Source organism: Rhinopithecus bieti, unplaced genomic scaffold (genome assembly GCF_001698545.2).
Source record: "Rhinopithecus bieti isolate Rb0 unplaced genomic scaffold, ASM169854v2 scaffold_5942, whole genome shotgun sequence".
NCBI lineage: Eukaryota > Metazoa > Chordata > Mammalia > Primates > Cercopithecidae > Rhinopithecus > Rhinopithecus bieti.
The window spans coordinates 816,841-827,985 of record NW_016805026.1 but is presented as its reverse complement, the minus strand read 5'-3'; the positions used below and the strand labels follow the sequence as shown (position 1 = coordinate 827,985).

Genomic DNA, 11,145 nt, shown 5'->3' with positions numbered 1-11,145 from the left:
TCGGTTTTTATCTGAGCATATTTCCTTTGTCACCATAGGCTTCAATGCACTCCCAAACACCCTATTACGTTATCCATGAAAACAGTGTTAGCAAACTGTTCCATGTAAAGAACACTGTAACTATGTGAGATGTATTCACACATCACAAAGCAGTTTCTCAGAACGTTTCTTTTTTGTTTTTATCTGAGGATATTTCCTTGTCACCTTAGGCTTCAATTGGATCCAAAATATTCCTTCACAGATTCCCCAAAAAACAGTCCTAACAAACTGCTCCATGAAAGAAAAATGTAACTCTGTGAGACGAATTCACACATCAGAAAGCAGATTCTCAGAAGCCTTGTTTCTAGCTTTTCTCTGAGGATATTTCCTTTGTCACCATAAGCTTCAACACGCTGGGAAATGTCCCTTTACGGAGTCCAGGAAAACAGTGTTAGCAGACTGCTCAGTGAAAAGAATAGTGTAACTCCATGAGATGTATTCACACATCACAAAGCAGTTTCTCAGAAAGCTTCTTTCAAGTTTCTATTTGAGGATATTTCCCTTTTCACCATAGGCCTCATCGCCCTGTAGAATATCACATTGCAGATTCCACGAAAATAGTGTTAGCAAACTGCTCAATGAAAGAGAAGTGTAACTCTGAGATGAACTTACACATCACAAAGCAGTTTCTCCAAAGTCTTCTCCTCAGTTTTTATCCGAGGATATTTCCTTTTTCACCATAGCACTCAATGCGCTCACAGTATCCCATTGCAGATGAAACAAAACATTGTTAGTAAACTGTTCCATGAAAGATTGGTTTAACTTTGTGAGATGAATTCACACAGCACAAAGCAGTTTCTCGGAAAGCTTCTTTCCTGTTTTTAATCCGAGGATATTTCTATTTAAACAAAGGCCTCAAAGCACTCCCATATATCTCATTGCAGATTCCACGAAAACATGTTAGCAAACTTCTCTATGAAAACCACTGTGCAACTCTTTGTGATAAATTCACACTTCACAAAACTGTCTCTTAGAAAGCTTCTTTCTAGTTTTTATCCAAGGATATTTCCTTTGTCACCATAGGCTTCGTATTCCATAAGAATACGTGAAGAACATCCCTTCATGTATTCCATAAGAACAGTGCTAGCAAACTGCTCCATGAAAGAGTGGTGTAACTCTGTGAGATGAATTCACGCAGCACAAAGCACTTTCTCAGAAGGCTGCTTCTAGTTTGCATCTGAGGATATTTCCTTTTTCAACATAGTCCTCAATGCCCTCCTGAATATCAACTGTAGATTCCACAAAAACAGTGTTACCAAACTGCTGAATAGAAGAGTGGTGTAACTCTGTGAGATGAATTTATGCCTCACAAACAGTTTCTCTGAAGGCTTCTCTCCAGTTTTTGTCTGAGAATATTTCCTTTCTCCCCATAGCACTCAAAGCGCTCCCAATATCCCATTGCAGATTCCACAACAACAGTGTTAGGAAACTGTTCCATGAAAGGAAAGGTGTAACTCTGAGAGATGAATTCACACAGCACAAAACAGTTTCCCAGAAAGCTCCCTTATAGCCTTATCTGATTATATTGCCTTAGTCACCATAGGCTTCAAAGTGATCCAAAATAACCCCTTCTCAGATTCCACAAAAAAAGTGCTAGCAAACTGCTCCATGAAAAAGTGATGTAACTCTGTGAGATGAATTTACACCTCTCAAAACAGTTTCTCTGAAGGTTTCTCTCCAGTTTTTTCTGAGGATATTTCCTTTTTCACCATAGCACTCAATGCACTCACAATATCCCATTGCATATTCCACGACAACAGTGTTAGGAAACTGCTCCATGAAAAGAAAGGTGTAACTCTGAGAGATGAATTCACACAGCACAAATCACTTTCTCAGAAAGCTCCCTTCTAGCTTTATCTGATAATAGTACCTTTGTCACCATAGACTTCAAAGTGATCCAAAATATCCCTTCTCAGATTCCACAAAAACAGTGCTAGCAAACTGCTCCATGAAAGAGTGATGTAAGTCTGTGAGATGAATTCACACTCACAAAGCAGTTTCTCAGAAAGCTTCTTTCTACTTTTCATCAGATGATATTTCCATTTTCACCATACTCCTCTATGCTTTCCAGAATATGCCACTGCAGATTCTATGAAATCAGTGTTAGCAAACTGCTCAATGAAAGAGTGGTGTTACTTTGTGAGAAGAATTCACACATCACAAAGCAGTTTCTCAGAAAGCTTGTTTCTAGTTTTTATCTGAGGATATTTCCTTTGTCACCAAAGGCTGCAAGCCATCCAAAATATCCCTTCTCAGATCCCACAAAAACAGTGCTGGCAATCTGCTCCACGAAAGAGTAGTGTAACTCTGGGAGATGAATTCACACATCACAAAGCAGTTTCTCAGAAAGTTTCTTTCTGGTTTTTATCTGAGGACATTTCCTTTTACACCATGAGCTCAAATGCAATCCAAGGTATCCCTTCTCAGATTCCACAGAAGCAGTGCTAACAAACTCCTCCAGTAAAAGAATGGTGTAACTCTGTGAGATGAATTGACACATCAGAAAGCCATATCTCAGAAAGCTTTGTGACATACTTCTAGTTTTTATCTGAGGATATTTGAGGATATCCTCAGAAACATATTTTATCTGAGGATATTTGCTTTGTCACCATTTGCTTCAAAGGGATCAAAAATATCCTTTCTCAGATTCCACAAGAAGTGCTAGCACACAGCTCCATGAAACAGTGGTGTAACTCTGTGAGATGAATTCACACAGCACAAAGCAGTTTCTCTGAAGGCTTCTCTCCAATTTTATATGAGGATATTTCCTTTTTCACTATACTCCTCAATGCCCTCCCGAATATCCCACTGTAGATTCTGTGACAACAGTGTTAGCAAACTGCTCAATAAAGGAGTCATGTAACTCTGTGAGATGAATTTACACCTCACAAAACAGTTTCTCTGAAGTCTTCTCTCCAGTTTTTATCTGAGGATATTTCCTTTCTCACCATAGCACTCAATGTGCTCGCAATATCCCATTGCAGATTAAACAAAAACAGTGTTAGTAAACTGTTCCATGAAAGATTGGTTTAACTTTGTGAATGGGGCAATGTTGGAACATATTCAAGAAGCTATTGTATCCAAATTGAAGTTTATTTTCAGTTACACTGAATCATCTCTTCCCAAAGTGCTGGTGGGTAACATAAAGTTAGAGATAAACAGCTCTAGTATTCTCACACTTACTCTCCCATAATGGTCTATGAGCCAGGCTGGTTTCCATATTCTGTAAAATATCCTGTGATGCATAAATGGTTCCCAAGGAGAAGGATTGTTTGATAGGGTGATCAAGGTTTATGAAAAATGGCAATGTCTCCAAATATTCAATACCAGTAGAATATAATTAATTCTAGCATTGATGTCTTTTTTAATTAAAATATGTAATTCAAGACAAAAGCTATTGAAACTTTAAATGATTTTGAGCCTGAAAAAATGAGATTATGGGACCTGAGTCACTAACAGATAGCTGTAAACTAGGAAGTTCTAGTATTTGTTGCCCTGATTATAAATTAGCCTTTTTCCATTACCTATATTGTATTTTAGAATATTGTAAAAGACTAAGGAATGCTAGAGAAGACCCTTTCCCTCTCTACTTTTGATCTTCGTCATTGATTAACTTCCTTCTTCCTCATGTTACACAAAGACCTCATGACTATTACATTGTCAAAGATAAAATGCTAAAATACTCATTTAAATTGGAAAAGAAAACAAGCTGTAACTAATTAATTTGCTGTAACTCATAAATCAACTTTGTATGGGGAAATTTTTAATTCTGCTAAATTTCTTTGTTTTCTGCCTACGTAAATAAAACCTTAACATTTCAACTTTGGAGGATTGACCTCATTTCTTTGGATTCTGTGTTTCCCAGATGGCCATCTTTAGCTTTGCATTTGAATAAACACTTACACCAGATTCTCATCCTATCTATCATTTCAGGTTGACATTTCTGTTGTCACCATTTTCTCAATTATATTTGTCTTTTGGGTCTTTTTACTTCAGCATGTCAACAACCTTCTGGTCCCATCTTGTTTGACTTCATGAAAGAAAACTACAATCCAGAGAAGGGATCTCAGGACAGTGACTCCACTCAGCCATGTTTAAGTATGGTGGTCCAGTTTGATTATGAACCATTTCTGGGCCAGCATTATGGTGCACTCCCATCTACACTGCGGAAACTATTATGCTTATATTAAAATTTTCTGACTCCCATCAATATATTTAACCAGAAAGTTGCACTATACATGTCACAGATCCTTTCACATTACTGAGAGAAGAAAAAACTTTTTCTTTATTTTGCATGTTTATATATTATACAGCTATTGATGGTCTGGATGCTGATCTGTGCCTACCACTCAGTACTGTGGACCACAGCGATGAAGATTGTGCTGATTTCAGCTAATCTTTAACACTATACTACTTGCACCTGCACTCAATTTCTGTGATCTCCCTCTTCTCATTACCAACACCAACCCCAGGCTATGCGTTCTATCTCCCATTTTACTTGATCTCCACTTGGGACCCATGATGAAGCCTCTTACATATAAATAAAATATTTCCTACTTAAATGTCCTGAAAGAGTTAAGAATTTGTAGTCAAAATGATTTATCTGAGTGATCTTCCTTCACTTGTTACATGAAGATGATGCTAAAGATGGGTATATTTTATGCATACAAATACCTGCTTTCCTTAGACCTCAGTTTTTTTTATTTGTAAGACAAAGGGAATAGATCAAGTTTCAATGTATTTCCACATTTAAAACTCTATATTCCCAAAAAATTTTAGGTACATGAAGCAGCAGCTGCAAAAGTCAAATTATAACCCATGCACACAGACCTAAAGAAAATACACAAAATACTATAGGATTCAGAAATTGTGCTTAGCCAGTGTTAAGACCAAGAACTCTCCAGATTCACAGATATTGAATAAGTGATGTTGCTTTTCTTGTCTACTCAGCTATATCCACCCCCATTTCCTAAAATTGTTATCTGTGTACTTTTGAATATTTTGTATATTGTCATCCGAACTACACAGTAGTTCTAAATTATAGAACATGAGGGAGACTTCTGATTTTGAAGCATGAGTACACTGATAAGTCACAAATTTCAGTTCAGTGCCTCTTTTATCTATTTTAATACAAACCACATTCTCCAGTCACATCTGGAGTTTGAAAATAGGACTAAATATTGGAGAACTACAGGATTAATAAATTATAATGAGATTATTTTGAGGTTGATATCAAGTCTGGCCCTGTGCTTATCATACCATAAGCCTAATTGTTTTTCTAAGTTTTATAAAGTCTTACAAGTTTTATACATTTCATCTGAAGGGAAATTGTCAGATAGAATTCAGAATTAGAATTAGACATGCGACACAAACAAAAAGTCAAATCTGAGATGACTTCGTTTCAAGTGAGAAAACATGTCTCTGTAATATCCACATTGTAGTCTCTCACATCCCTAAATTCACAGACTTACTTTATTAGAGAATGAATGTAAAAGAAAAGTGTATTAGTCAGGGTTCTCTAGAGTGACTGAACTAGTAGGAAATATATATATGTGTGTACACACACACACACACACACACACACACAAAGGGGAGTTTATTAAGTATTAACTCACATGATCACAAAGTCCCACAATAGGCTATCTGCAAGCTGAAGAGCAATGAGAGCCACTCCGAGTCCCAAAACTGAGGAACTTGGAGTCTGATGTTTGAGGACAGGAAGCATCCAGCACTGGAGAGGGATATAGGTTGGGAGGCTAGGCCCATCTAATCTTCTCACATTTTTCTGCCTGCTTTATATTCTGTCTGCATTGGCAGCTGATTAGATGTTTCCCACCCAGATTGAAGGTGGGTCTGCCTTTCCCAGCCCACTGACTCAAATGTTAATCTCTTTTGACAACACCCTCACAGACACAACCAGGATCAATACTTTGTATGCTTCAATCAAATCAAGTTGACATTCAGTATTAACCATCACAAAAAGAGACAGAGCAGGAATGTGAAAGAAGAAAAGGAGCAAACATGGTAGTAACAGCAAGACTGAGAGCATTGAAATAAACATGGGAGTCAAAGATTTTGGAGAAGACAGAATTTTGGATTCTGTAAAGAATAGAAAAATATGTAACAGACACTACTGCTGGATTACAGCTTATTTTGTTCATCTATAAAATGAGATTTATTTGATCTGTGTCCTTCAGGATCTAAATTTACCTAGAGAGAAGACATGGAAAAAATGGAGCTATCTATCACCCTTGTTTACAAGCAGTTTTACTCCAAAGCCACCTCAACCTTCAGCATAGTTACCATCTCCATTAATTAGCCTTTGTCCAGGTACCTGGAGAGAAGTGGGGGAAACAGGCAGCAAAGTTTAAGTTTGCATTATCTGTCAACACTAAAGCACTTCCAGTCAAAATGAAAAAATCTGACAAGCATGACCAACAGTTACAGAAGATTAAAAAGGAAGCTCAGATGATCATAATTTGGGTGGTATATAGATATATTTATTCAAACTTTATTGCATAATTATTCTTTCTGTACAAATATTTTCACAACTTGCTCTCGGAACTGCTTGGTCCTGACTCCATAAATGACAGTGTTAAGGGCAGGTGGGACAACCACATACAGGTTAGCCAAAGGAATATGGGTATAGTGGGGAATGTTTTGGCCAAAACGATGTGTCATAAAAGAAAAAAATACTGATATGTAAAAGCACAGCATAACACAGACATGAGAACCACAGGTATAGAAGGCCTTTAGTCGGGCATCTTGAGAGGGAAGGCGAAAAACAGCTCCAAGGATAAGCACATAGGAAGAAGAAATTAGGATCACACCCACAAAACTATAAGAAATCACCATGAGCCCACAGATTATGTTGATCTTGATAGGTCCACAGGCCAACCGGGCCAGACCCATGGGCTCACAGTATGTGTGAGGTATGATGTTATACCCACAGAATGGCGGACGCAGAATGAGAAACACAAATGGGGTTACAAGAACTAAATTTCTTCCAACAACCACAGAAGCTAGGATACTGATGGTTTTATTAGTGAGGATCATGGTGTATTGGAGAGGGTTGTAGATGGCAACAAAGCGGTCATAAGCCATGACCACCAACAGAACAGTCTCCATGCCTGTAAACATGTGAATAGAGAACATCTGAAGAAGGCAGTTCCCAAAGCTGATCTCTTGGACGTTGAACCAGAAGATTCCTAGCATTTTGGGGGTAGTGGATGTGGACAGACCCAGATCAATCATAGACAATATGGCTAGGAGGTAGAACATGGGCTGATGTAGACTGTGTTCGGTTTTGATCACAAAGAGAATGGTCATATTCCCCACAACAGCAATCAGGTATACAATACAGAATGGGAAAGCAATCCACATATGTAAAGTATCCAGTACTGGTATTACTAGCAGGAGAAAGAAGCGGGGATAGAAGTGGGTGTCATTGATAGAAGGCATTCTCCTAGCAAGTGTCACTGAATTTCTAAGTAAGAAGGATCTCAATTTCTTTAAGGTCCTCCCTTGTCAAGTTCCTGAAGCAACAGAAAAACTCTTATCAGTGTGCTAGAGGTAATGGTATAGGTGGTTAATTTACAAACACTTGAGATTCACTTCTTTCCAGAGGGTAATAGAGGAAGCCTCTCAACACAGATTATTGTTCTGAGATCCATCATAGGCAATATTGCTCATGGCTTTATGTTTTGTAATCTTTGAGGTATTTGAAAGAACTGGAAAAACTTCATAATGCAATGCATATTTATATTAAGGCATTCCCTTCCATTACTTCCCTAAGTAACCCTTCTTTACTTTTTGGGAAATCACCATCCCGTGTGTTCTTCAAAGTGTGGTCTTGAGATCTTTGGAGTTTTCTAAGTACCTTTCCAAAAGCTCACAAGCTCAAAACTATTTTTATGATAGAAAATTTTTAGCCATTCTCACTCTCATTCTCTCATAAGTACATAGTGAAATTTTCCAGAGGTTGTATGAGATGTTATCATAATAGATTAAATGAAATTGTAAATGATTTATGAGATTTCAGCTCTATTATCTTAACTTAGACAATAAAATATTTGCAAAGGAAAATGATGCCATTCTTACAACTAATTTTTTGAAAATAGTGATTTTAACAAAAGTATCAAATATGTTTTGTAAAATAGTTTGTTAATATTATTTTAACATTAAACATTTAAATTTTGCTCTAATGTCTAATAATATAAATATTATGGATATAATTCAGGGAAGCTAAAACTCTTTGAGTATCTTAATAATTTCTAGAAGTGACAGATTCCTAGTACAAAGGAGAAGTACTACTGTCTGCCACTTTCTATGTTTTGTTATAATATAAGCGTAAGGATCTTATACAGTGACATCACATTAAGTGTAGTTAATCAGTCTCTGTTAGAACTTTCCAGAAGCTTCTGTGCCAGTGATTCGTTGCCTCAGAAACTGGGTGACGGTGACGCGCGGGAGTCAGACTTCCGCTGTGATGTCAGTAGGAAACTGGGGAATGACTGTGTGTTTGCTCTCTAGATGACTGAATCAGGGAACAGTTAGGGAACCCTGAGAGATGCAGGCCTTCAGCTGTGCCCCGCCCTCACAGCAGTGTTTTGGACGCTGTGAAGCGTTCTGCGCAAAGCCTTCTTGGAGTGTTTCCTCAGCCTCGAAAATTGGGCTCTGGAATGCCATTGGAAATAGGTGTGTTTAATTTGTTTTGAAGTGAATAAAATTCTCAAAAAGATGACGTACTCTCTTTTGACTTTCATTCCGTGTTTGTGTGTAACTGATTTTCCAGGGGCTTGAAAATTGCTTGACTTGTTAGCAATCCAAGTCATTATGTCTCCGAAACAGAGTTGATTGAGGGGACCGCAGGTCNAAAAAAAAAAAAAAAAAAAAAAAAAAAAAAAAAAAAAAAAAAAAAAAAAAGAACTTTCCTGGTTTTAACTCAGCTAAACTGATCAGTGCATTTCTGTTATGGATTAATTGCTAGTTTTGATGCTTCTCAATCTTCATGAACAATCTGGTTTCTCCAAGATCCTGTCATTCTGATTCCCTGATATCCTTCCATTAAAATGCCTTGCATGTATCTGCCAAATTATGTTTATCTTCCTTGCAATCTATAACATAGATCAGTAATATTAAAAAAAATCCCATGTCCCAAAATTGTGTCTAACTTCAGGTGTAAACAGATAAATATTTAGCATATTTTAATATTGAAATCAAAATGTTTTTAAGGACTTTTCATTGCTTCCTTGACAATAACAGGGAAAATTTCCTTATTTTAACTTTGTGTCCCTAAAGACACTGTACAACTCTGTAGCAACGAATGTAACCTGGATTGTATAATATTTCTGCATGTACTGGCCTTATTTCTATGAAGAAAATAGCTGCAACTAAGAGTTGAGAACCGGGGTAATCATTGTAATATGCTCAAAACTGCCACATGAATGTTGGTTCCCAGTTGTTCAGTATTCAGTTGAATCAGAGTTGGGGTTTATAATAAGTGTGCTTTTGTTTGTGTGTGAGTGTGTGTGACAGAGAGAAAGAGAGAGAGAAGTTTGGAGAGATAGGGGTAGAGAGAGAAATCATGTTTTATTATGTATGTGGCTGCATACACCAGATGTCCTATAACTTTGCCAGGTAGCTATTTTACAGCAGAGGCACACAGGCAAAGGGGTTAATAATTCCCCATTCTATATGAGAAGAACAAGAGCATCTCTTGGTCCCCAAGGAGCTGAGAGCAAATTGAAAAAAGAACATAATGTTTGCCAGTATTGAAGAAAAGATGCCAGGCTGAAAAACCAGAGGGCTGTGGTTTTTGTGATCTCACCTGGAAGAGTCTGAGGAAATAGCTAGGATGATGTGTTGTGAGATTTACAATCCAGAGTCAGCCCAATCTTAAGGGTTGTTGTGTCTTAACATGATACTTTGCCAACTGAGAAAAACATTCCCAGGGAGGTGGCAAAGGAGACGCTTCTCTGACAGTACAATTCAAAGCTGCCACCACATCCACCCTCTCACAGTTTTACCTGAATTCTTGCCTTCTTTCTGTCATAAATTTATGCCACAGTAGCAGATAATGTATGGCCAATAACCTCAAGATCATTTTTTGAGGGCAAATTATTAAGTTTATTCTTTTCTAGATATGCACATTGACAAAGATCCCCACTGGAGTCCATCTGAAAAGACAAATTCATAATAATTAGCAATTTCTCTCTTATTGTGCTCACCAAAGTTCACATTTTGAACTTGAGATTCTTTTTTACATTTTTTTTTTTTTCTGACTGTAGTAGAATAGAGATCTTCTGTGGACCTTAAAACTATTCAGACATGGCTTGAAAACCTGCTAAACCATTTACTTGCTTAAGACCCTTGGACAGATACTTTAACCAGATAGATTAGTTTTTTTCTCCTGTAAAAATAACATGATAAATTATAACTAATGTGGTTTATTTTAATGATAAATAAGACCAATGTTTGTATAGGTGCTAGTGCATAGTGTATCCTCAACAAATTATACTTACTTATTTTATTAACGCTCCCAAATATTTTCTTTATTTAATGCAAGATAGCTAAACTAATTCACCTGTTAACAGAAATAAGTTCTTTCATTGTAATAAGTCCAAATTATGTCACAGTTGGACATAAGATTAAATAAAGAATGGATGGATCAGAAGAGGCCAAAGTAAAGAAACAGCATAGAGTCAGACATTAATATTTATCTCTAGATTTTTATGGATACAAATATTACCCAATACTGCCATTTAGAAAGGAAACAATTTTCTCCCCTTATTCTTACAGCTTTCCCAAGCTTGGTGAGACCAAAGTAGTTGATGAACGGACAAAGTGGATAAAGACCTTTATTCAGGCTCTTCTATAACTGTGCCATTGACGGTTCAGTCCAACTGATCTAGCTGATCTAGCAGGTGTATTGTGCTTACAATAAAAATGGCTTGGGTATGGTTCCATAAAGTAGGAGGGATACAGGGAACCAAGTTAAAATTGGCAATATTGAATTCACTCAGACAATGAGGGAAATAGAGAATAAAACTGTACAGACCAAATATGTTAACACCTATGTAATTTTATTTGAATATTGACATAAGT

At 37.0% G+C, this 11,145-nt stretch overlaps 1 protein-coding gene across 1 annotated transcript; it reads right to left on the bottom strand.

The window, feature by feature from the left end:
- Positions 1-6,498: 6,498 nt before the first annotated feature.
- Positions 6,499-7,516, bottom strand: LOC108528924 (olfactory receptor 52E4). The gene has a single exon (XM_017870942.1). It carries the CDS (start codon positions 7,498-7,500, stop codon positions 6,562-6,564), a length of 939 nt encoding a protein of 312 aa, XP_017726431.1. The 5' UTR covers positions 7,501-7,516; the 3' UTR covers positions 6,499-6,561.
- Positions 7,517-11,145: the final 3,629 nt, after the last annotated feature.

Coding starts and splice junctions, on each gene's coding strand:
- LOC108528924 (XM_017870942.1), bottom strand. CDS start 7,500: ATGCCTTCTATCAATGACACCCACTTCTATCCCCGCTTCTTTCTCCTG.